The following is a 26683-nucleotide window of genomic DNA, read 5'->3' on the forward strand; positions in this document are numbered from 1 at the left end:
GTATTGAAACCTTTATGCTGTCAATAAGCCAGCGCAGAAGGTGTTTTTTTTCTTTCCACAGTAGTTATTGTCCATCAGGGGCTGTAAGACACAGTTAAAGGACGGGTAGTGTGGGGGTGACATTTAGTAATTTAGCAGTATTCGAGTGTAGGATGTTTAAAATAGAAAGTGTTTCTCTTTAGCCACATTTTACGAGTCCAAATAAAATGCTCCTGCTGAAACACGACTCATAAAAAAGGCCATAATAAAGAAGAATGCGTGTCAACATGCAGAACACCTGACTGCCAATTATTGATTAAGCTCATTTAAAAGCTGCAGTGAATAAACCTTAGACTAAATAATATAGCACGGGATATTTGTGCAGCAAATAAGAGCAAGGACCTGTTATTCTTGAACAAATAACACTGTACCTTCTGGGCGTGAGTGACTTAACAGGTCTTTTTTTTTTTTTTTTTTATAAATCCAGACTGTTAAGGGTCCAGTATTTGATGCATTAATGTCGGGGAAAAGAAGTTCTTTTCTCAAACATTTCTGCTGACACTGCAATATTGTAGTGAATATGATTACCAGAACCAAGATTTCAGCCTCGGATGTCGTTCTACTCGATTAAAATAGTCGAACTCTACATTCATCAGTGGGCGATGAGGTGAATCCAAACGTTTTAGGTACATTTCTCCAAAAACTGACTGATGCCACGGAGGCCTTATTGTTTTAATTATTATCAAATAACCTACTTTGGCAAGACTTCTTTAATGAACCCCCTCTAGAAACATATTTTAACGGCTCTCTACGAAACCCTTCTGAGAAATTTCAGAACTGTTTGCAATGTTGAAAGAATCTCCTTCCAGTTCCACATAGAGCCTTAAATTTTCCCACCTCAGCTTGAGAACCATCATACGCCTTAATTTCTTTGTGAATATGGTTATGCCTAAAAACAAATCCCATAACAAGCTATCGTTAAACATTGATGTGGTGATGTAAACAGGTCCCTGGATGTCCATCACAGATGCTCTGTGACTCAACGAGCCCATCACCTAATTAAATCAACAATGCATTCAACTTCTGCGTCAGCTCAACGTGCAACACCGAAGCCCAAAAACGACATCTGATGCAAATTCATGACAGAAAAGGCCGGTTTTGTGAGATTATCTGCAGGTTTGCGTGGCAACGATGCAGCCGAGCAGTGTGCACTTTGCCATGCAACGTACTAGCCGGCTGGCTTTTTCTTTTTTTTTTTTATCTGTCCCGCTACAGTTAGCTCCACCGGCTAACCTCAGTGCCGTTGGAACCCACAAGAACCCCAACATTTCATCAAGTTTGCAAGCCGCAGCGGCTTCCAGATACGTGCATGTGACTCGCACGGGGAGGAAAATCACTGTGCCAAGAAAAGCGACAACACTTGTGCTACTGAATTACACGCGGTCCAGTTTGACGCGTTGAGCTAGCTAGCTCAGGCTACAGCCGCCAGCTGCGTGTGTGACAGGCGGCGAGAGAGGATGTGTGCATGTCTGAATGATGCCATCTGGATTCGGAGTGAGCCTGTGAGAGCTGGCGTGATGGAGTTTGGACGTCCTTCATCAGCAGCGCCCGGCTGACACGCAGAACAAACACACCGAATTCGAAAATTTCGTTGGATTATGAGGGGACAAACAGCAAAGCAACTCCGGAGCAGCTCCGACAATCGTATCCGACGCTTCTGCGTTGTTCTTACGTGATCTTTGGCGTTTCGGCGACGGTCAGCACGCACAGTTTAATCCGTCGGCGGGCAGCTGTGATGCACCGAGGAGTCCACTTCTGTCTGCTGGGGGTTTCCTCTCTCCGTGTCCGCGTCTCGTCTGTGTCATTCAGCGGCTGCAGCTCCGTCCCGGCTCCCTCTGTCTGTCTGCTCCGTCTCACTGCTGCCGGAGCGTCCCGGTGCTCTTGTACCACCCGCCCTCCAGTGGAGACTGAGCGGCCCTGGTGCGCTTTGATGAGGACTCCCTCTCTTCAACAAGGCAGCGCGCGCCCACCCCTCACGACCAAAACGTGCCCGCGCGTGACCGACTATGTGGACCCGCGTGCGCTCATATAGATTTATGTATATGTGTGCGTGCGTGCGTACGAGAGCGTGCACAAGCACAAATGTGCCATTGAGTGCGTCTAGATTTGAAAGAATGAGTCATGCAGCAGCAGAAGCGGAGTCAGCTCCTCCCTGCTCCCGCACAGCTGACGGCTGCGGCCGCCATGCGTTGATAAACGCCGCCTCCCCCCTTCAATGCTGCTGTTTTGTCTCCCCACGCCACCGTGCGTGTCTCTGATTCACCACTGCTCCATCAGCTTAACAGGTTTTGCATTTTTAGGGCATACATAAAGGTTTATGGCGTTGATTCACACGGTGGTTGACGTCAGTTGTGGCATGAACAAGGGGGTAGGACCTTTTCTACCTCACAGAGGGTGGTAAATTCGACTTGTAAACCAAAGAATTAAAGCCCATTGGGACCACGTTTGAAATTTGGCCAAAAGATGGTTCCTCAGAAATCTGAACGAAACAAATACTCGAAGATCACGACTCCAGTCGCCATGGCATTTCCGTTTTAGCATTTCCAAACGCATATAACCCCCCAAAGAGTAATCATTATTTTAATTCGTGAGTTATAACTACTGCCTGTGGCCCCTAATGTAGCAGGGACTTCTGAGAAAGGAGGAAAAATGACAAGAATAGATGCAGAGATACTTGTTTTTAGTTCCTTGTGCAGATACAAAAACACTGGATCCTTTTGCCACAATGAAACTTGGTGTTTAGCAACAGGTCAAATCACACATATGAGCTACTCCCAGTTTGTAACTTAAGCTTTAGGAATCTCCCGGGAGAACTGTTTCCACAAGGATGTCTCCCAGTGATAGGTCTCTGCAAAATCCTAATATTAACACAAAGTGGGAGCTCTGATCCCTCTGATAGAGCCAGTGCCCGTTTGACGTTTGAACTGTTGAGCAGAAAAGTAAATGGATAAAAAGATGGAGCGTTCACTTTCCAGAGGACATTTTTAGGTTTTAGGTCATGCTTTTGAAATGGCCTAGATGTGGCGGTGTGGTTTAATGTAAGCTTTATGTAAGGATTATGTCTTGGGGTTAGGATTAAAACGGCATTAAGTTTACATTAGGTTTAGATAGAAATATTTAAGACAAGGTGTAGAGGGTAAAGATTAAATATGAGGGCAGGAAGGTGTATGCCTCTACCTTATAATCAGCATCTTGTAGTCATCTTCCTCTTCTGCTCTCCAGGAGTGCCTCATTAAAGCCCAGTTACAGATGCCGCCTGCTCCTCCACTTCCTCAACCCTACAGCAGACGGACAGACGCAGGGTGACAATATTCCTGGGACTTTGTCAGGGCGTCACTGTTTATATAACCCAGAGAAGCTTATTAAATAGCCACCCTCCTTCCGTCCTGAACTCGGGGTTAATTAGCTCACTTCCTGGTTGCCGGTACGCAAGGAGACCTCCAAATGGTCGAGGCGGTTGTTACGGGTGACCAGGCCCGTCTCATCTCCTGTCGCTTGTTGGGATTCTGCTGAAGACTGACAAGGACACACTGTTTACACAGACAAGGAAGAAAAAAGACACTAAAATAAAATGCAGCTAAAATTTTCACACTGAGCCACGTGGACATACACAGCAAGGAACCACACAGCTCAATAACGCGTCACAATCTGATCATGGGTGACTCCTGTTTTCATGTACCCACGCCACACAAACATGCACTCCTGGCCAGACACAAGTCAACTCAGCTTATCACTGATGATGCATATCAAGGTGAATTGCCAAGGTTAAGTTGTACAAAGCTTGAGCCTTGGAATTGAACACTAAGGTCTGATGTTGCTGGTTGTCAGTCAGTCTCAGTGAAGTGCTGCTACGTGAATCATTGACGTAGAGGCTTGAAATCATGTTCCTGCTGGGTTGTTTCAGTGTTACTGTTGCCCAGGAGATCATTGGAAGTAGGTCATCGATGATTTCGCCCCAACATCCCCTGCCCCTGAGTGTGACACATTTTCACATATGCTCACCTACACACATGTACACACACAGACTCATACACACACCCACACACACCTAGCCAATTGCTGTGCCGATGACTCCAAACACTCACTCTATAGGTGGGTTTGGGCCATAATTGCGAATGTTCAGTGGCGCAATCTTCTCTTTCCATTCCATTATGTTAGAATGAGGGTGGGCTAACACTGATATAATAATTCATTCACACACACTGACAAAAGGTGAATTTCAACACAGATGAATGAAAACATAACCGACGATTAATGACAATCACAGTCAAATAATAAGGAACAGTTAGATGTGACTATAAGAGGGTAAAATGAGGGTGTAAAATGACACAATCTGCAGTTATGTGACATACACAGACATAGTTTAGGATGTAAAAATAGCACCAAAATTGTTCTGAGAACAGTGATGACAAATTCAAAAGACACACGACTCTACTCCAGAAATTACAATAAAAGCCACATTTATTGTAATTACAAGCAATATTCCCTTTACGCTATTTTTTTTAAATATCAATTTGACATTTTAGCCTTATGTGATACATACATTTACATTTCTAGAGTGCATACATAGAAGGTGATGAAGGGTGATCTAGGGGTTGGTAAATAGAGTGGTTCAAGATGATAAAAAAAAGAGATATCTTGCATTTCATTTATCAGACCCATGACAAACACTGCTCATCACAAGCATTTCTCAGTAGTTGTACTGTACTTAAAACAGCCTATTTAATACCAGTCTAGAACATAATGGCAATTAATATTATTATTTTAAAGTGAGGGTGTAATTCACACATTCAACATCAAACAAGGCAAACCAATTCAAAGGCACAGGACTCTCACAGCAATATCTTTAAAAAAACTTGTACTTACATTTCAGGTCACCCTTCATTTCTTTTTTAACTGTATCAAATGACCCACAGATTAAATTGCACTGGACATTCAGGAAGTTGAGAACAGCTTATGGGTACCAAATGGGACACTGTGTTATTTAAAGAGGAAACAGACCAGTCAACACTTGACAGGTATAAACTCAGAGTTTGCTGCATGTTTATACATAACTGAACTAGTTCCCCACTTCACACCACAGCTACCAATTATGGGTGAATATTGACAATAACGTCAGTAGGTGACTTATTTCCAGCGGTGCTGGGGCATCTGCTCTGTGTACCGGGGAGCTGCACGCACATTCCGCTGCATGTACACCACGAACCGAGTAAGAAGACCATTTCAACAAAGTTACAGCAGGATCCTAATTTGGTCTTATTAAGTTTGGTCTTAACTTAAGCCGTCTCATGCTCGATTTAAAAAGTTGTTGCTTATTTAAATCCCATTCAGATTCAAGCCAGACTGCATCCAGGGTTTATATGTTCAAGATGGAAATCATTGCTACAGAGCTACTGTATCATTGACACTTGATCTAGCACATGCAGATACTGTACAACACTTTCCCTTTACATCCGCGCCCAGTCCCAACATTAAAAACTAGCCGAACCAAAGAGAATGACAGAACACCGCCTAATATTAACATGTACAACATCATACAAACCACTTAATGGTTAAAAAAAGAGGATGGATTTTAAAAAGAAAGTAGCAGCAACTCATACCTAGGTCTAGTTCTGTGAGAACTAAATTGAGAAACCAGTGAGCAACCAGTGCTTCTGGGTTAAATAAAGATACAGTTACTGGACATAATAAGCCTTCAGTGCAAATATGTAACGATAAATCTAATTCTTACAAAGATGGAAGAGTCAAAGGCTAACTATACACCGGTAACAAATGAAGATGACTCCACTCGAAATGACAAAGTGAATTCAAACTCTTGGCACCTCGCGCCTCGCTGACCACCACAATCCGTGATGGACAATCGTGAAAAGAAACTACACTCTCTGTGCAACAGTTCAAGTAAGGTACTCCTGCAAACATCAACACATCCCGTGGCCATACCGAAATGGACAACATAAAATATGCGAAAAAAAAAGAAAAAAAGACGAGACTGCATTCCATGAAGAAAGCACCTTTACTTACTAATCCTGTCTCAGAATGCAACTGATCCTGCCATTAAGTTGTAGCAGTCTCTTCCTAGATCTGTGGTAAACCCACCCATCACTGTCCCAATGTGAGGCACAGCACGCGCTTTAGGCTCTAGAGGGCCGTGTCGTAGACCCTTTCTGTGGAGCCCTCCTCAATTTCGTCCTCCGACTGTGACGCCTTGTGGTTCAGCCTCTCTGTTGTCGAAGAAGAAGCCGGAAGCTTTCCGTACAAGCAATCCTCACTTAGCTTGGCTTTGCTACTGTCCTGAACAAACTCCTGGATCTCCACAGGTAGCCGCCGAAATTTGTCCTGGTACTCCTGGTCGAGGTCGCTCTGTAGCTGCAGAAGAACAAGGTAGACGTCAGAACAGGAGATTACTGACAGGTGAAGTCACAAATAAGACCCCTGAGAGGATCGGTGCACATCAACACAGGCTTATATTTGAAGCAGGCCTAAAATTAACAAATGTAGCATAGAAACGTGGGCATTTTAAGTTTAGTAACTATTAATCCATTTGAAATGATTTACACTGAGGTACAGTTAGTGTTCTGCACTGATTTTACAGCACTGTTTATAGAGTACCTGCCTGTGATTGTTGGACTGAATAAATAAAAAGGGTTTCAACGCTGCAGAAATGCACCACGGCTGCAGAATCATTGAGCAGACTGTGGGAACATGAAGTGTGTGACACGCACCGCTTGTTTATCTGCTGTCTTTGAACAACAACACAGTCCAACATAAAATCACTATTCATATTTAGACATGTTTCTGGCAGCCTCACAAAAGCCAGTCCAATGTTTGCTTTGATTTTCAGCTCTTTTTTTGATTTCCACCAACTCCCGAGGGACTTGTCTGACCGTTACGCTGCCAAACGCTTCCCCGCATTTACCACGTAGCTACTAACTGTGTGTTTGATGCTGCATGAGTAGCGCGGAGTAGGTTTATCTGAGGTTTTCAGCTGAAAACCGTTGCCTGTTGAGTCTGAATAAGGGGAATGGGGAGACAGATGCAACTCACAGCAAAAAAGAGTAGAAAGATGCTTAAATGCTCCCAGGAGCTGAGGAAAGTGAGAACTTGTATAATAATTCTGTTTGTTTTGATATTAGAACTGTCTGCTTTCAAAATCCAAATGCATATAAATTCACTGACTTAGGCGGTTCACTGACCAGGAATGAAAGCGCCGAGGGGCATCACGATCCCCTCCTGTACAAAATCATTCCTCTTACTGAATGAAATAGGTAGAAGCTGTTTTTCTCTCAGGCATAGGTGCCCACAATGATTACAGATGACAAGGTTGTATTCATTTCATTGTGAGCCAATAATTGCTGTAATGCTGATTTCTCTGTTTAACTACCCCGCTGGTTCCCATGGGAGAGCGGTAATTAAAAGAAAATCTGCTAAGATGAATTGTGTCAGAGTCCTGAGGCTCAATACGGTCACATCAGCATTGTGAGATAATACCTGATAGTTCTTAAGGATTGAGCTGGAATCCATATTGTGGCTGAACAAAAACCTGGGCTAGAGTGGGGGGTTTCTAAAAAGAGCACATGCACCATCGTAGAAGCCCCTGCGCACATAAGACACATTGCTTCATGTGTTTTTTTAACTTGTTGAGCAATAAATGTGGTTAAAAAGACAAACATTTTATTAACGAGAGGAGTTTTGTGACAAAACACCAGTTTGAACATCTAAACCCTGATATAACAAATGAATAAATTTAAAGCAACAGTTTGTTCCACAAGGGGACAAAGAGACTGAATAAAAAAGGGGAGAGGAAAAGCAGATGAAGGTCAAGGACTGCTATCCAATGTTCTGCTCCCAGCACTTTAGCTTATGAGATGGCACATCCATTTAATTCAAGAGCACTGCATAGCAAAATAAGACAAGACTGTGACGGAGTACTTGCTCTTAGCGCTTTGGCGTATTTCTTTACAATCAAACCACAGTAGTTTTTAATTACTGAACAGAATTGTGTCTCTGCAGTTTCAGATTGCAGTTGGAAAATCCAATGGCAGCGTCTCATGCTCAGATTAGAGTGTTAAACTATTATTACATCGAAAGGTTTCTTAAGCTGTTTCATAAGAGTAGTTTTAGATACCAAATAAATCATATGGTGGCAAACGTGTGTGGAAAAAATGTTTTACGACGCAAAAACTACAACAATGAAATGCTGTTTTTCTTGTGTTTAAGTGAATTATCGAATAAAATTAAATGAATTAGCTAACTAATTCATTAGCCGAATATCAATAACTATGTGGCTGGAGTTGAGTTGAAGCTGTGTTCCAAAACAAAGCTTATATTACCAGCAAAAATCAAGGTGAATTGTTAAAATGCAATTATATATAAAGTAAATGCTTGAATATTAGCTGCTGGAATCAACCGCGGATGAGTTACAGCAATTAGATGAATAAAGACACAAGGCCAGATACGACTCAACATGATAAAATCTCAATGGTTTCAGGTGCCTGACCTGAATTCTAGTAGCACTGCATGGACACAGAGTGCCTAAAACTTGGATAAATACAGAGGTCAGTTTGTCTCGAGTTACGTTTATCTGCTTAAAACATATTAAGGTTCATTACAGAACCAAAGGAATCTTTTCGTCCCCTAAAATAAAGGTGGAACCAGTGAAAAAGGGAAACTTAAACCGTGATGAAAAGGCCCTACTGAGCGCAGCATCATAAGGTCACCTTCTCTTGTTACTTCTCACTCTCTCTGTGGGGCTCTCACAGCGGACATGCAACACACCAGAACCAGATGGCTGAAGATGCCCCATGGTCCCTCAGCTTCACTCTTCCTGTTCTCTGCTGTTCATGGCCTAATTAGGGGCGGAGCATTCCTGCACGCCAGCCACGTGTATGTCCGCACATCTGCGAGGTCGGCTCCATCTCCATCTCCAGACCAATGAGCTCCTCATCTCCAACACGAACATTCGTAGCATTATGTTTTTGTCAGTCCAGCACAGTAAATTCAACCAACTCCCTGTTCGATACTTTGGTAGATCTGTTCCAGCTGAAAATACAAGTCATTGAGTGTTAGCAGCACAGTGGGCTCATTGTAAGTGTCCTCTGAACACTTCTGACCCCGACAACAAACCATACACACGCACGCATGCACACGCAACTCTCACTTTTGACTTTCTTAAAATATAGCATTCTGTGACCTTCTTCACACGCTGTCCTCGTTTAGAGGAGCTATCAAGGGAAGCAGAGGAGGCCTCCAAAGAGCCAAATTAATTCTTTGCTTTGAGCTGTGACGTAACGCCCGCTGCAGCAACATGCTGCTGTGCATCCACCCCGTGCAGCAGTCTCTCATTCCGCAGCTACATTCAGGAGGTCCAAGTGAGATGAGGCTGTCTGTGGCTTCTAACGTTTGCATTAAATGTCAGTTTTAGCTGGCTGATACTGCTGTTTCACAGCCTTTCTGTAATCTGAATGCATTGAGTGCATTAAAGAAGCAGAAAACACAGCTTTTCCACGCATGCCACAGTAAGGTTAATTCCAACTCTGAGGTAGTCTCAATACGCTTTCCACTATATTAACCATGTAATGTCAAAGTGAACTCTACCCCTGCTCAGTGCAGAAGAGTGAAAAACACGTTAAGTAAAATCAGGAAACACAGCATGCTCATTTTTCACCCTTCTGTCTGTGTCAGTGCCCTTTCCTGGCTATATGAAATAATTCATCCATTGTTTTGTGGAGATTTTTTTCAGGTTCAACTTCAGGTCCTGGAATTAAAATACACTCCTACATACCTCCACCGTGCGCGTACAGTAATGAGTCTTTTCCCTAAAAGGACAGGTTCAAACTGAAAGGCTAGCATTGAAATGTGTTTAGAGTTAAAAGATCTTCCATCTAAAGTTGGGATGCTCTACATGAGGCATTTAGCTGAAAAAAAAACTTAAATAAACACAAGTCTATTTTTATGAAGCACTGTTGTTGTTCATTGTTTCAAATAGTGTCTGTTGTGCATGCATATTTAATATCTGGCTGTTAAAAATGCAATAAAAACAAAACAGACCTCCTAACCGAGTGGAAGGTGATGCCACAAAAACAAACATAGTCCTGAAAAGTGCTCTGTAGATCTGGGAGGAAGTGTGAACCCTTTTGCAACAACCACGTGATGCATCGCCGTCACCACAACAACAACAACAGCTTTAACAGGACAAACTTTTGCTTCGATACCACTGAAACGTCTGCTAAATCGTTCCAGTGGAGTCGAAACCCACCAGTTCAAACCCACCTTCTCATACTCAGGAGTCATAAATGCTTCATTACTGCTGCTAAAAGGTCACTAAGGTCAAAACTCTTATTTCCAGGAGTCCAGCCGTGCAACAGGTCGGACCCACGACCTGGCTACATCATGAATGCCGGTGCGCTGAGCTAAAATAGCCCAATACAGCACCAGTGTACCCAAGCGTGCACTGCACACGCACATGCATGCACACACAATGGATTTTACTTCACTGTCCCCACTTTGGACTCTGTTTTCCCTCTGGGTATTGTGTGCATGTGTTTGTGAACCCAAGTGCATTATTGATGTGAGTCCTCCAGGCACAGATGATGCAGATCAAAGTCTGTGATGTGGGAACACAGTGGCCGCCCTTACATTAACCCATCGGGGAGGGGGGGGGGGGGGTGATCAAAAAAACCACAGAGGAGGGGAGAGATGTCACATAAACACTCTCCTCCTCTTCATCTCTTCATCTCATGACAGTTCCGTCTGCGGTAACCTGCTCGCTCTTGCCGCCTTGCCCAGCCTCCATTTTGCTCCTGCTGGGTTTGTTCCACCTCCGGTAACCGTCCCCGCCATCGGGTCGCGAGCGCTCCGTTCCAAATGAACAGATTGCAGAGTGTCACGAAGGGTAGAGGAGAGTTTGAGAAGTGGGGAGGTGGTAAGAGCGGGGGACCTGAGTTTCCATGACAACCGCGCGGGACTCCAGCTTCCTGAATGAGCATGTGTATGTGGGTGTGCGCGTACGCCGGCGGTTCTGCGTTAGTTTAAGGCTCTCACCGCGGGGAGACACCGCCACATTTAGAAGAATCGGCGCGTTTCTTGCCAAAGCGCACACGTTGACACCATGCTCACACATGCTCCGCCGACACGCACTGTTGCAGAACATATTGCTGTAGTGCTACTTCGCACTCTCCTTCGCAGCCAAAAAAGGTGCGTGTGATGGGATGACTGGGAGCTGCAGCATGGCCTGATAGGCTTTCAGCCCAGTCCAAACACAGGATCTTCAAAGAGCGTATGATGGAGTCTTTTCACTAGACTTCCATCTTATCTGCCCCCTTACGTCCAACAATCCAAACACTTTCAAACAGGGCAGACGGAGCTTCAGACTGGATGTTCCCTGAAGTTGTAGGTGTTTTTGTGATTATTTATTGCTCACTCCTGACGTCTATTTGGGCATATGGGCTTTTACTGGCAATGACAAATGTTAAAAGAAAAAAAGAGTATGATCAACATGAGTCATAAGTAATTAAAGGTAGGCATATGGTGACCAGACGGTACATGGGAACCAGGTCCAGGAGGTGTTCCGGAACAGCACCCCCCACCCCCACGTCAGGCAGGAGCTCCTGGAGGGCATTTGATTGGATCATTAACAACAAAGTGACGCTTGAGATTGCACGCTGAGAGTGACGGCAAATCTCACCACCTTCTTTTTTTTCTCCCCCCCTCTGTCGGGTTGTGCGTGATTATCGGGCTACCAAGGTCTCTGTCACAGGTATCCATTAAGGACACCACAGTTGGAGTTTGTGAGTAACATTTGTGCAGCTATCTTTGCGGGGCCTTTCAATTGATATTTCTACTTGAGAATCCTAAACCAAACCTAACCAATTCTGGCTGACAATAACCTTAATCCGACCTTCATTCAGACACAATAACAACATGTCTGCACAAAGCTCTGTGATTATCTGTCCTCTCTACCTGGAATATACACTGTAGTTGAACAATGGTGAATAGCCAGCATTCACAAAGTGCACCATTTGTCTGAGGTGAGTGGCACAATACTTCATTTTCAGAATTGTCCACAGAACAGTTTGGGGTTCAACAAGGACCATTTCTCATGTGGTTACACAAGATAGAAACCAGACTTAACAAAGCTGGATATTTAAATACAGAGCTGAAGCGACATGCTCTATGGCACATGTAGTGGTCTGCATTGTAAATTAACACGGTTGACTGCATCTTTGAACAAATAGAACCACATTCTCCACTAACCAGGCCGGTTTCCTCCGACATCTCTTGCTTATTTAAATGCTGTTATGACAGGGAGGAGGGTGGGGTGGGGGTGGGGTTTCAGTTCCAGTAATGAATTTGCAGGAAATTGCGTTTCACTAAGAACGAAATCTGATTAAAACACTCAAGAATCGAATATAAGTCGCCAAGGGTTTGACACTGATGATCCAGCTCCACAGCTCTTATTACACTTGTGACGGTCACCATAGGAAAGAGCTAAAACAGACATCAGTGAGGGGAGTGATACACAGATATTATGTTCCCATTCATGCAGCGTTTTGCTGGCACTGCCACACCTTATTATGCTATTACAGGAAATGTAAAAGAGCTCCATGCCAAAGTGCAGGGCTCCATGTCGGCGGCGTCCCTCCTACCCTCGTGTCTGAGCAGTTTTAAAGAATCGAGGAGCTGTCGCCGCCAGTGTGGGCGGTTATCCAGCCACGGGAACATTCTTCATTCACACAATAGCCCATGAATAAAAACAGCGATCAATATTAACATAAGGAACATACTGTGTGATCTTGACAAATATAGAGCATCTGAAATGGGACACTAACATGCGTGTCCACATATCTAAAACAAATTCTTTAGACTGCTGTCCCAGTTAGGATGTCATGCTGCAGTGTTACTCAGTCTGCATCACAAAATAAAGGAAAAATACATTTGTGAACAGTAAAAGCACATTTCCACTAATTCACACCATGCTGTAATTCTCTCAGCTGTTAAAAAGGTCTCAGCTATTAAAAAGCTGCAACATTTTCTGTTCCCAGGTGGGTGTACGCAGGCTGTTGATAGTGCCACTCTGATGCTGTATACTACTGAACTACTGGGATGCTGGGGGGGTCTTACCGTATTACTCATCTGCACCGTCATCCTACAATAATATGGGGTATAGTGAATATCTGATATGCCAAACCTTCACGTACATGTACATTTACTGAGCCGTCATGCCACACATTAACAAAACGAGCGCGGAGCTACCTTTGACACGGATCGCCCCCTAGTGGCCAAATAATGATTCCATTTAAATTACAGAGACGTACATTTAGAATTTAGAGCAAACTACTGATGGATGATGTCAAGAGCAAAAAATAAATAAATAAAAAATCAAACATCAAGAGTGCCAAATGAGCTCTGAAATAAATCCCCTGTTTCATACACACAAAGACACACATAAAGGTTTGTTTTTTGTCTTACCTTCGGCCTTTCATCCAGGATTTGCTGACGGATGTCCTTGTGCTTCTCCAGCAGCCTCTCCTGTCTTTTACTCTGTGCATCTTCCAACTTTACACAGAGGAACAGAACAGACACACAAGGACAATTTAAGGGTGATACAGACGCCTTCAGGTTGAGATGGATCACATTTAACTCATTAAATGACACATGATATAGCAGGTATACAAGAGTATAAATCATTCATCAAAACTAGCTTACTCGTTTGATGTATTGCACCACCTCGTTGACAAATGATCTGTTGATCTCCAGCTTCTCTCTGTGGGGATTTTTTTTCACAATCAAACCCAACAAATCCGAACTGATGCTGAAATATTAAATTAGTCTCTACTGACATCTAGTGGCCACATATAAAACAGCACATTAAAAGTAAGAAACTTACTCCTCTGTAACGTTCTTGTCTTTGGATTTTGCTTCACTGATCTTCTCCTGTCGCTTCTTGTCCATTCTCTTCTTAAGATCTTTTTTTTCTCTTAAGTTAGACGCATACTTGAAGTGAGTAAAACCACGTGAGAGTTTATGGGAGCAAAATAAATGAACTTGCCTTACTTCTCACAGATGTCCTTCAGCTTTTTGAGCTGGATGTTCTGGCACTCCTCAGCTATGGTGGTCAGTTTCTCAACAAGCTACATTGAGAAGGAGACAGAGAGAGTTCAAAATCCCCTCCATATTCCCCTCCTCCTTCATATTTTCTTTTAATGAAGGAGCAATCACTTAGGCCTGTTTTTCTTTTGCTTGAGCGGACCTATAACATTTGAGTTGTGTTTGTCATGTTGGTGTACTTGAGCAGAAGTCATTTACTTTTCCACACAGCACAGGCAGCACAATCATGGCCGCAGTTTAGTCATTTGTATAATGCAATTAATATGTGCTGACCTGTATAAACTACAGGGCATTGACAAAAAGCACAAACCAGGCAGCGAAATTTCTACTTTCCCCATTTACAATGTAGGTTTTTGTCAGTACTATCGGCTCAGCTTTAGTAGAATTTCTTAGACACATTTTGTGGGGAGGAGATACATTTGTCTATTTAGGTGTCTATTCTCTAAGTGGCATAAAAGCAGGTCATTCCAAAAGAAATTGAAGAAAATTGCATTAAAACAAACAAACAAACAACATTTAACTATTTCTGTAGTCCCACTACAACATTATTTACCAGAAAAGGGAGTCTCAGGAGAGTAAAAGAAATCTGATATGAGACTCATCTGAGAGAAAATGATCAGTTATTGTGCCGACGTGTTTAAAAAGCCCTCGTACCTGTTTGATGTGCTCTCTCTTCTGGTACTTTTCGCTGTAGTACTGCTCCTGGCGGAGTGTGAGGAGCTGCTGCTGCTGCTGCTCCTTCAGCTCCGCCAGCCTCTGGCTGCATTCCTGATCCAGCTCGCACAGCTCCTGGTCCAGGGTCGACAGTGACTGCTCCGACCGACTGTGGGCACAAACACACACCCTCATCTGCACCTTTTCAACGCAAGCGGCGATCAGTCGATTTGACTGTCAACAGGAATTTAGCACAACAATGAAAGAAGCTATTCAGCATTTTGCATTTGTATTGTCTGCCACGTAAGCCATTCAAGCACAATGCGTGCACTTGAACCATATTGCCCTTGATGTAATGTTTGAGATTTGAAACATTGGAGAGGCGACTTATCTTTTAGCGAGAAGGAACTCGCCTGAAATAGGTTATCGGTCTTTCTCAGCGCTCCTCCTCTGGGGCTCACTGGCTGAGAGGACTGTAATCTTTGTTGCTCTCTGAATACTGAATCAGGTGTGAAGGACTCCTGAGGGCCTTGAATGCATCTCTGAGGCTTGAGGGAAGTCTTATCAACTTATTGTTATTCCTAACAGCTTTTCAGCTCTTTCCCTCCTATGGTTTTAAACTTTTTCCCTCTCTAAATCAACAAAATTGCAGCAGCAGGCTGGCGAGTTTCAAAAGTAGTGGGTTGATTTCTTGAAAATGTCTTCTCTAGTTGTGCCTTTTTGAGGGTAAATGTTTGTAAAGAGGTGAAAGTCTACCTACCTTTTCTTACCGTCTCGTTTGTGGCTCTTGTGCAAGGCAGCGCGCCGACGCTGGTGCTGGCTCTGCAGATCGGACATGCGGGCGTTGTGCTCCTTTATCAGCTCGCTGGTCTTGCGATGGTGCTTCCTGACCAGCTCCTTCATCTCCTTGTACTGTTTCCTCTGCTCGCGCACAAAGCCCTTCTGCTGCTTCAGCTCCTCCAGAGTCTGAGCCTCCAGTTCTCGAAAACACAGACAAACGAAGCTAAACGTGGCCACGTTTGGGTCGCTACACCCAGCTAGAACGTTCACCAGGGTTTAGAAATCGGAGTCTTACCAGTGAGGACACTCTGAATGATGTCTTCAGTCTTTACTGTGGGTTTCAACGAGCCTGACCACCCAAAACAAGTTTACGTGTTTGATCAGAAGACACTTTTGACCAGTAATTTTTATTTTATTCCAGGAAAATAAATAAAAAATCAGAACTTACATGGAATGATTTGTAAACTCCCAAATGTATTTATTGCCAATATACTGATATGATGATATATTCATATTTATCTACAAATTGGTGTGCACATCTTCTGATGTGAAGGATTTCTAACAGATTTCGGCATGTGATGTTGGTCTTGCATACAGTACCTGCAGATTGAGGCTGGTGGCCTCCCAGTGAGGGGGGTTTGGGGGCGATGATGGGCGTGTGGCTCAGTCCGTTCTCTGCAGGCAGCATGGCCCTCTGGTCCACCTTTGACTCGGACGGGACATCACTTCCTGCCTCCACCTGTCATACACAAGCGGACAGACTGATGATGGATTTCTGGGATGAGCGTGAACTCGTTGAGACCCTTCCCAGGAGGTTCTGGTTGTACCTGCGTCTCACAGGACAGTTTGTAGACGTAGCTGTGATAACCCACTCTCAACATGTCTACCTGCGTGTCCCGGTCTCTCCTCGGTTATCTCTGAGATCTTAAATAATCTCCACTCCCCTCTGTACACACTTTCTCCCCCTCCAACACCGTGGTCTGTTTTCCCCTACACTGATAAATTTGCTGACTGTTGTCATGGCGACAGCATGAAGCAGCTCGCCGCCTACCTTTCTCAAGGGTAATCATATCAGCTGGCTAATCAAATAAGAGGAACCCCTTTGGGAACAAGCCCCTTATTTCCAGTCGCTCCGGCTCATGACCCCAGATAAACCCGAGTCCTGTCTGAGCCGCTCACCTGCTGTTCAGCTAAACAGCCATTACTTAATAAAAATTAAGGTTCTCGCTGAGATGACGATGTTCTATTGTTAAGTCGATAGTCGGGTTCATAAATAAGAGAAACAGTATGTGATTTTCTGAGAGTTTGAATCCAAATAACTCAATAAAACAGTAACGTTTAATCCCAGCAGAGTGAAATATAAGAAGAAAAACAGAGTTCAGGGCCTCCTGGTGTCATTAATCAAATGGAGACTTAAAGAAAAACAGCCTGAAACAAAGTCTGCTTATCATAGCTGTGGCATAAAAAACAAAAAACTGCGATTAGGTAAACTTAGTTCCACCTGCAGCCTCTTCATTTGCCAGCCGTGGATTTTAAATGTCCAAACTCACCTCTTTGTCCCCCTCGTCCTCTCCGCCCTCCTCCAGGGTGAGAGCAGCCAGCTGATTGGCTCTCTGCTCCATCAGGTTGACGTAGCGGATGGGATTGGACAGGGCTTCAATGACGTCTGAGGGAGAGAAGGAACCAGTGTTTGTCTGGGTCCTGCAGAGATTTGGGGCTTTTGGTCTCAGCACATTTCAACGGAAGCCTACCTGCGAATGTGTCGGGGACGTAGTCCTTCACTTCCACGTACACGAACAGAGCGGGTAAAGTCAGAGCCTGATTCTTCTCATTCCTTAAACTGATGTAGTGGTAACCTGCACAAAGAGGGTTGAATGTGGGCTCATCACGACAGCATCAGTCTGGTGATAGCTCCTATGTGATGAACATAAAAGGTGTCCTCACCTGGACGGATGGCTGAGACGGGGATGATACGGTGGCCGATGAACTTCCCGCCTTCTTCAAAGACGGCTATCCTGATCGAAGCCAGCGTGGGCAAAACAACCTGACACAGACAAAATAAATGAGCTTAACTGCAACATCACAACGAAGCAGCTGCTTTCAGAAAGTTCCATTTCCGACCTTCTTGAAGACAATGGCCTCCTCGTCCCAGACGGGGTTGATGGCGTTGCCCTGCGATGTCTTGGTCTTAAAGGCTTTCCTCTTGGTGTCCACCGGGAGACCAAACATGTCGATCTCCACATAGGTGCCCACTTTCTTATCAGTCAGGAACTGGCCTGAGATGATCTTTAAAAAGAAACCCAGGGCATCAGACACACATCTGCAGAGTTCCACCGCCTCAGTGCAACACACACCTTTACAGACAATGTGTTGGCCACTATTCCATCCACTGTGCTTTCAGTGAAAGGGTCAAAATGCTTGTCCGGCCGCCTCATAAACTCCGGTTTGAGCCTGTAGCCACATTTGCCGTTGTATTCATACATTCCCAGGTTCAACTGCATGGACAAATCTGTAACACAAAGAAGGAATCATCGTTCACTCTGTCTATGGTAAAGAGCTTATTGTTGGAAAACGATGAATACAGGATCGAACAGATTTTTATAAGCATACCAATGGTTTGGAAGTTGAGTGCTACCAACTGACAGCCGGCGTTCCAGAAGAGTTGAGGGTTGTAGTTGGATGAATCCACTCGGGTGCCTTTTGGGTAGATCCTGCTCAGCTGCAGTTTGTTGTATCTGAACGGAACTGTTTAAGGACAATGCTAAACAGTCTGGATGACAGAACCTCTCTCACCTTTCAGGAAAAGGAAGGATACTCTACAAACTCCACTGGGGATTTAGTCAGTTGCTCCAAAGCTTTGGTCTCAACAAACGACGACATCTGGTAGCTGCGATTGATCTCTGTGGAAATAAACATGATAATGAGCAAAAAACACACTCTCCTAACTGACTGAATCTTGCAGTCAGTTATCTAAAAATCTCAACTCTCCACATTGACTCAACTTACTTTTAGATGCCTCAAAGCTGTGAAACTTCACTGGTTGGATGTATATAACCAAGTTGGACATTTCCTCTGTCGCAAAGGCCTCACTGCCAGCTGTGCCCTATGTGTGAAAACACACAATCAAATAATAATAATTGGAACTTTTCATTTTAAATTGCGTTACCACATGTGTCCACTAGAGAGAGCTGTGCTGTAAAGGTGGCGGTGAGGCGCGTCTCGAAATCACAAACCTCATCCATTGAGCCTTTTTTGCAGTCATCATCATCGTCATCATCATCCTCGCTTTCGGCCTCCACCTCACCTGAAACGCGAGTCACCAATATTTGAAAATCATTCAAATGCAAAATAATGAATTCAATTAATTTGGTTTCAAGTGGGAACACGAGTCTTGCAGGTTTTGCACGAATTGTGGCTGGACTATCAATTGGATTTTCTTCTGAGCGTTTTGCTCCCACGTCATCGGTGCTCAGGGCCACAAAATGAGAGCTCAAATGAAGATTTAGCACGAAATCCGTGGTCACAGCGAGAGTGATGAAATTAATTCTGCAACGTGATGGTCAAACCGACCTTCAGCTTTCTACAGCTGGGCTCATGGCAGCATGGCTAATTACCCTCCCCTAAGAATGTGAGGTCACTGTGTGCTATGTATAGCTCACCGATGGACTTTCTGCCGTGCGCCCTCAGGCTGAGTTCAGCACCTTCAGAAGACTGAGAGGGCTCTGCTGTCTCCTCTTTGGTGGAACCTGTGGGGAAAACACAAAGTAATCTTTTAACATAAACAGTGTGCTCTCTTTCAAACACTTTGTTTTTAAAGGGTGTGAGGAGCAGAGAGACGGGAAATGTTTTGCTCTGATTTGGCTTCGGATGCACGTTAAAAGTCTAATCATTACAGATTGAGATGAATGGATCAAGTAAATGATTTACAGAAAAAAGATTTTTTTTGCAGCCATAACTCTCTGCCTTTGATGTTCCTCCCACCCCAAATTTCTTAATCTACCGCCAACTGACTGAATTTAAGACATTTTTCCAAGCCTGCGTTGCCCACATTTCCCACCAGGGGGCAGTATGTGCTTTCCGTGTGCGTGGTTGCAAGCGCAGTTATTATGGCTCGCCTGGTCGATCATAATTTACAGCTAAATGAATAAAGCAACCTGGAATATAAAAAGATTACTAAAAAAGTGAGGCACATACTTGCACATGCAGGAGTATGCAAATATATCTAAAGATATGACACATTAAGAAAAAGAAAATGAAGAATATGAATTTGAATAAAGGTTAATGGTTTTACTCACACACGGCTGCATAACTGGTCTGTATATAGGACACCCTGGTGACTATAGCAGCACACTGTATATGTCTGACAGGAAGTAGTGTATATGCAACAAGCAATAATGTGTCCAGCTGATGGAGAGAGCAATAAAAATGATGGATGACAAACAAAAGCAGGGTGCTGCTAAAGTGTTTCCCGGATGGCACGGAGGCATCTACCTGACTGTTAAATGGCTCCAGACCTTTTGGCCATATTTCACGCGAGGTCATTAACTCCACAGTGTCTCTTGAGACGGTTTTGAGCGTGTACCTGCGCTTGGGGACGAGGGCTCGCACACGCTGGAAGAGTCGCTGTAGGTGTTGGAAACCTGCTCTGACAGTTTCTTCTTGGTGCTTCCGCTTGTCTTGTGGTGCTTCTTCTTGTTCTTTACCAGGATTTTACCCATCAGCTCCATGGGGCTGGGAAGGGGCACTCCAGACTCCAGCTGGCCACCATGAAATAAAACGACCACATCAATCAAATCACAGTTCAAATCGAGAGTGAGGTCAGAAGAGGGAAGATGTATGAGGAGACAATCACCACGCTCCATGTGCTGGCCCAAAAGTTTACACAGATCTGCTGCCTGGGAGGAAACTGAGCATCAAACACAAACACTGGTCCTCTCAGAGGAGACGGTGCAATGGAGGCTGATCTTTGATTTATTCATTGGGTACACTGCTTTTGGACAAGTGTGTTTATGGATATTAAAAATGCATTATTGAGGAAGACAGGCTGATTCTGAATAAACACGGCTGTGCTCGAACACATCGATTCAGTGCACTGACAAGTGTGATTTATACCCAGCTGTCACACACATCCATCAACACCTCTGTTCTGATGTCTTTGGAGGGTGATAAATGTATGAGATTACATGTCCTGCCTGAACAAGATGAGGTGCACCCTCCACCATAGAGTTACAGACTCTATTAAGATGCATAATCTTAATACCGTGCAATATTGTTAACCTTCCAGCCGCAGCTCGCTCCCACTTTTTACCCAATCTTTTGCCTTCTGGAAGCCGTGCGTAGCAACAGAACACACGACGCAAGATAAGTCGATTTCTCTCACATTTTTAATTTGAAAATCAAGATGTTTGGTAACACGGCTTCCAATAAACCCGCGACCATGCTCACAGCAAATTTTTAAAAAGTAATTTCAGTATCGGTGGAAGTCTAACCTAATCAGACTGGATGGCGGTAGCATAATCCTCTTCCCCGTCACCCAAGGCTCAGCTGAAACCAGTCTAGCCATTTAACCACATCTCTGTGGACTGAAAGAGCTGTTTCCCGTCTCCACGTACGTAAAAGGGGAGTGTTCGTCTTTGCTCTCACCTTTCCCAGTTATTACACGCTCACTGGTGGAAATCTGATTCTTCGACAGCTTTTTCTGTCCGCTCTATCTAAGTTTTCCCCCGGTGTCTGTCTCTTCACAGCATCTATCCCTCTGCTGACGCATTCCAAAGGCTAATACTTCACTGTCAAATCCAGTAAGAAGTGCTTTTAGGGAATTCAGGAGACGTGAAGGATGAAAAGGGGATGAGACGTCCTTGGAGAATAACGAGCGTGGAAAATGTCTATGAGGCCACTAAAAGAGGGAACAGGGATTTGACAGAGCGCGTGAGAGTCTGGGCAACAGGTGCCGGCATTTTCCATCATGCAAGCGCCTACGTGACCTGACACAAAAGACGTCTTAGAGGGAAAAACAAAACAAAAGAATTTGGCCGCAAAGAGACAAAAGGAAGCTTTTGACTGGTAGCCATGGCAACAGAGGAGCAACAGATAAGGCGCTGCCAAGAAAAGCAGTTCGATTACGGCGTAAAGCACCTCCTTTTAATGTTACATTATTGTCATTTGTTGTCTCACCCTCAGACAAATGAGTGGTGATGTTTGGGGATGGGAAAAATGTCTGTGGGCTGGATCATTAAAAGTTGAGCATGTTGGTCTCGCTGGAACATAAATAGCCACGGGAACGTGTCAGTGATTGAAAAAGTGAATGAAAAGTCAAAAGACAAAAAGAAAATAGCCAGAGGATGAGGTCATTTCGGAGTGTGCTGGGACTGACAGTAGGAAAAGCACACTCTGCTATGTGCTGGAGGACATGTCAATATGTCGCGTTTAATGGAAAAGATGCAGAGACAGATGAAAAGGGTCAGAAAACAAAGAAACCGGAGTACGGTGAAGAAAGGGATACGTGTGGGTCTGCAATAATGTGCAGCTTTTACCCTCCTGATGGGCGTAAAGGTCAGGAATGAATCAGAGATGCGCTTGTGTGCATATGTTAAAGGTCCGTTCATGTCCGTATGTGCACAGCAGAAAGGGCAAACGCACTGGAGAGTGTGAGACGCTGCTGTGAGGAACATCTTATGGACTCACCAGATATTTCTCAAGAGGTTCCGTCAGTAACGCATCTCCAAATATTGACCGGCAGTACTCTGCCATCTTAGCCTGCTGCTTTGGCCTGAGAAAAGACAGAAACAACATCGGGGTTTTTCCATGTTGGCAGTTGATGTCACAACAACATGCTTATCGAGAGCAGAAGCTTGCGGGAAACCCTGCATATCAGCTTGTGCATCTTATGCATTCAAAATCGATGGATGGAGCTTGACATCAATATTGTGGAATTTGCACCCATGATTTGAAATGACTCACGAGTCCACGTGGTTCTCGAAGGAAAGGATGATAGGAAACGGCGAGGTCTTGAAGGCACACTCTGCAATGGCCTCAATCACCTCCTAAAAGACAGAAAGAGCTACCATAAGGTACGGCGCAGAGGAACGTTTCCATCAACGCGAGATGTGGCCTGTCTGCAGCGCTCGGAGGCTGCTGAGGCTCCCCGAGACGGTCGTGGGTGAGGAACGCATGGCAGCCTGGAGATGATGGTACATTTTCTGGTAAATAACATGAAACAAAATCCCTTAAAAGTGCGCGCTCAATCGTTACGCCTCGGCCAAGCCGGGATGTTTACGGGAGCTGAGCTATGAGCTGGCACCGCTGCTCAGCTTCAGCGAAGACAGCACAGCATCTCATATTGGATTTCTACGCCACCGATTGTCTAAGTCAATTATGCCATCATTAACAACAGTGGCAGTTCATTTAATGCCTTCATTTCCATTTGCACCATCTCCTCTTATAAAAGTCTGGAACTCCACCTTTCTTATCCTGTCTTTCACATGTCTTTAATTTATTTGTTTTTCTCTGGGAGGCTAATTGCTAATTAAGTTTGTTCTTTTATGTTACTGTGATTAGATCTAGATTTCCTCCAAATCACTGCATCCCATTCTGTCCTTGGATATTCAGGCCTTTCTCCTTCGAAATCTTCAATTACTGACCCATCAGGGCTGACGTCCTGCACCATTTTATCAGCTTCTTTTATTCTCTTCTGGCTTAATTCAATCAACCATCGTCTGATTTTTGGGGCTAGTTTTTAAAGGTGGCCTCTTTGATTTGTTCCTGTCAGGTTTAAACGGAGGGCCAGGTTTAGGCATGCACGTGCAAGCGTGTGTTCGGCCACAGTTTCGCCATATAACATCACTGTTGACATTTGTGCTGACTTCATTACTGCTGACGCAAAAGGAAATCCTCCTGCCTTCATCCATCCATCTTCTGTTAACCAATCATATCACAGCTCTAATTATTATTAATGCATCTTCTAAACAGCTCCGGTCTGCTCGGCTGCATCGCAAACAGGCGCTTTTTCTGACTCTGCAAGGAAAAGCGAGTGTTTGCTATAAAACAAATCAAATCACAGGTGAGGGAAAAAAAGAAGAGACATTGCTCAACGAAGCGTTACCTTAAATGATATTTCCGTTGTCATGGTGAAACCGTGAGTGATGACGGGCTCTTCCTCTGTGGTGCGACCTTTCCAGCAGTCCAGCTCGATGCAGCGGCAACCTGACAGAAGGACCTGCTTGTACATCTCCACTGAAGAGTTCCCGGCGAGCTGGCCAGCTGCACTCCACAGAGAAACAAACAGCACTTGAGGCTGCATCGCTCCCCACAGTACTACGGCATGTGCGTCCACGTTTCAAGAGCACGCCATGAACCGCTATCAACGGCGGGAGAATCTCGCCCCCCCCCGCTGACATTAGGGAACCAATTACCTCTTCACATTAGAAACAAGTCTTAACGCAACATGTTGGGAATAGTGTCAAAGTGAGAGGCAGATGCTTGCTCTCACTTTTGGCGCCATCATTTATTTCACTGCTCAAATTTACGAGCCGTAGAGACTGATGGAAACGCTTCGCCGGGAAGGACGAAGATGAACAAGCTGCTGTGGCCGTCTCATAAAAATAATCAAGGATGTGTTGTTTGTGTTTACTTCATCTAGGTGGTCTCCCGATCAGACCCCCCCCCCCTCATTTTTATTTAATCGCTGAAGAAATGTGATCCATTTGAAAGACTCAGTGCTCTCCAGTTCCCCACTGAATAGATTTAAATAGATGAATTCTAATAACCATTACGGAGAAAATGGCCCCTGTGTTGTGCCTGTCATGCTTGTGCACTGCCAGCGGCCAGTTACTGTGACTACCAGTCTAAAGAAATATTTAACTCATGAATATCAATGACTTCAGTCCCATGGCATGACTTGATCAGATAAGGCCTGATGCGGGGGGGTGGGGTGGTGGGGTGGGGGGCGCCTTGGGTGCTTCAGTGCATTTCGCTGACTGACCTGTGAGGTATAAAGCCCAGTATAATGTGCAGCCTCAACTGCATTTCCAAATTGGCAACTAATGCGTTCATGCGTGGAAGAATAGATGACGAGCACATGTAATCAGTCAGGAGTAAAACCCAGTCCAATGATATTATGTAAATGCAAAAGCCGGCCCGGGAGAAGGAGAATCTACATTCCCCAGCAGCCTCAATGTGTGTGTGTGTGGTGTGTGTGTGTGTACCTGTGAGATATGTGTTGTGTGAGGAGTTGATGAAATAGTGGGAGAGGGGGTAGGTCATGTCTTCACTCTGGTCCAGCTTCTCGGGAGGGATGATGGTGTTCTCCTCCCCATTCAGGTACCGGGCAAAACCTTCCACTGAGATTTGACCTGGACACACAACACGTCATGTCATCATCAGCATCCATTTGAATTAGAACGAATGGAATTAAACGATGGCAACAAAACCAACACTTAATTTGTCTAAACACTGTGGAACCTGATTTGAAATGGATGTTTTCTCATCACCAGAAACAACCCACACCCTAAATTAAATCAGTAGGCACCTTCTCAAACTGACAAAAATAATCTGAGTACCTTCAGTTGGAATATGCCCCATCGCCATCAGCATTCAAGAGATGTACAACCGTCTAGTGTGGGAAAGAGTCCCGGAAAAAAGGCAATTTACTCTTATATAAGTCATTTTTAGGAAATATGGAGCATCCGCTGGTCTCTAAAATGTTAACCTCTTATTTAAAGATTTAGATCTTCAGAAATAATTAAAAGTTCTTTCAGCCGAGTACCACAGACGGGGTGGAGGATTCTTGAAATGACAGTCGAGCACATTACATTGACATCACATTAATCAAAGCAAGTAAATCACTGAAGTTAATTATGTAAAATGGAGCATCCTGGTTATCAGATGTTTGAATGCTAGTGATTGAACTGTGCTGTGTAGACACCGAGATGACGTTGGTGCCATATTAGCAATTAAAATTCTTCTGCCAGAATGGGAATTTGTGTTCTTAAGCCTTGCGGTTAATCCTTAAAGCCTCTAACTCCCTGTTCATTTGCACATTTTACGCTTTTAGATTTTATTCTGCAGCATGATTTTGGTTATTCTTTGAAAAACACCAGATATTTCAGGGCCGAGCAGATTCACTAATTAAAATAATTTATTCGGTACATCAAACTGCACGCACAGGGTCTCTAACCACAAGGATGTTCTGGAAGTTTGATGTCAAGGTCACTCGTGCTAACATTTATTTAATCATGAGTCGGGCACGTCTTCACTGCTGGTGCCTGTCACAGCGAATTACAAAAAAAAAGCAGCAACAGAAAAGCTAACATCTTCAGATGCAAGATTAAATTGTCCCTGCACGTTATCATAAGAGTCAAGCGACTCATCTCCAAGGATTAAAAATAGTACAAACTGTAACAAGATCCCTAGGTAGAGCTACAACAACCTCCACCTCCACCCAAACTCACCCACACGCACGGGTACAATCGACTTGTTATGCTAAATATGCTAAATGATGCAAACGCAACGGGTGCGGCGGGTCCCTCTGGCCACTTTATGCTAATTAACGGAGTACCGCCCTCTGCAGCATTGCTAGACTGATTAAGGCTGGTTGCTGTGTGTGACACGTGGGTTCGGTTCTATTCAGCGTTTCACTTCCTGCTAACAGCCAGCCAGTACCTCCCACTGTGGGCTAAGGGTTAATCGCTTGTCCATTCCCACAAACACACAGAATCCCCAGATCCTGAGGCATCTAGAGGTCATCCTAGGAAAACTGGAGTCAGAAAAGAGCTGAAAGGAGACAGCAGTGTGAACGTGTTGTAAATTTGAATGTTAAGAGCTCCCACCTGAAGTTGAACAAGTTGTTATCTACTCAGGACACAACAGAGTAGAGGTGTCTCGTTTGATCAATTCCACCAAATCCAACCGATGCCACGTGGCTGAGCGCGCACGGCTACAGCCTTGATCATAATAAATTGGTACTTTTGTAGTTCAGCATCACAAACCACTTTTGGGTTGAGTCCATATTATTATGGCAGAAAAGCACTGAAGGCTTTCCTGTGAAACAAAGAGCGCTCCGAGCACGAAGAGCCACCTCCTCCACTATAATCAAACAGTGAAGAGC

The 26683-nt window shown here is 44.3% G+C and overlaps 2 protein-coding genes across 4 annotated transcripts in view; both read right to left on the reverse strand.

Annotated features, from left to right (window-relative positions):
* Positions 1 to 2221, reverse strand: part of LOC130516593 (1-phosphatidylinositol 4,5-bisphosphate phosphodiesterase beta-4-like) — a 39832-nt gene extending 37611 nt beyond the window's left edge. Inside the window, exon 1 of one of the 2 annotated variants that reach the window (XM_057017755.1) lies at positions 1712 to 2221. The gene's annotated coding sequence lies outside the window, so the exon portion shown is untranslated. The remainder of the gene's footprint in view (positions 1 to 1711) is intronic. The other variant, XM_057017754.1, reaches the window with a different exon arrangement.
* A 2261-nt stretch (positions 2222 to 4482) lies between these two features.
* LOC130516591 (1-phosphatidylinositol 4,5-bisphosphate phosphodiesterase beta-1) overlaps positions 4483 to 26683 on the reverse strand; it is a 68858-nt gene continuing 46657 nt past the window's right edge. The window contains exons 10-33 of one of the 2 annotated variants that reach the window (XM_057017753.1): positions 24783 to 24929; positions 23681 to 23838; positions 22540 to 22622; positions 22264 to 22348; positions 20162 to 20336; positions 19239 to 19325; positions 18813 to 18883; positions 18586 to 18682; positions 18395 to 18479; positions 18190 to 18314; positions 17934 to 18088; positions 17701 to 17865; positions 17524 to 17623; positions 17331 to 17435; positions 17130 to 17245; positions 16180 to 16318; positions 15875 to 15928; positions 15560 to 15779; positions 14800 to 14968; positions 14092 to 14168; positions 13925 to 14014; positions 13744 to 13801; positions 13507 to 13593; positions 4483 to 6405 (exon numbers count right to left, since the gene is read on the reverse strand). In XM_057017753.1, the coding sequence (XP_056873733.1) occupies positions 6178 to 6405; positions 13507 to 13593; positions 13744 to 13801; positions 13925 to 14014; positions 14092 to 14168; positions 14800 to 14968; positions 15560 to 15779; positions 15875 to 15928; positions 16180 to 16318; positions 17130 to 17245; positions 17331 to 17435; positions 17524 to 17623; positions 17701 to 17865; positions 17934 to 18088; positions 18190 to 18314; positions 18395 to 18479; positions 18586 to 18682; positions 18813 to 18883; positions 19239 to 19325; positions 20162 to 20336; positions 22264 to 22348; positions 22540 to 22622; positions 23681 to 23838; positions 24783 to 24929 (2876 nt within the window). In that variant the 3' untranslated portion in view covers positions 4483 to 6177. Of the gene's footprint in view, positions 6406 to 13506; positions 13594 to 13743; positions 13802 to 13924; positions 14015 to 14091; positions 14169 to 14799; positions 14969 to 15559; positions 15780 to 15874; positions 15929 to 16179; positions 16319 to 17129; positions 17246 to 17330; positions 17436 to 17523; positions 17624 to 17700; positions 17866 to 17933; positions 18089 to 18189; positions 18315 to 18394; positions 18480 to 18585; positions 18683 to 18812; positions 18884 to 19238; positions 19326 to 20161; positions 20337 to 22263; positions 22349 to 22539; positions 22623 to 23680; positions 23839 to 24782; positions 24930 to 26683 lie in introns of those variants that run through there. The other variant, XR_008947529.1, reaches the window with a different exon arrangement.

Source organism: Takifugu flavidus, chromosome 19 (assembly GCF_003711565.1).
Source record: "Takifugu flavidus isolate HTHZ2018 chromosome 19, ASM371156v2, whole genome shotgun sequence".
NCBI classification, from domain to species: Eukaryota; Metazoa; Chordata; class Actinopteri; order Tetraodontiformes; family Tetraodontidae; genus Takifugu; species Takifugu flavidus.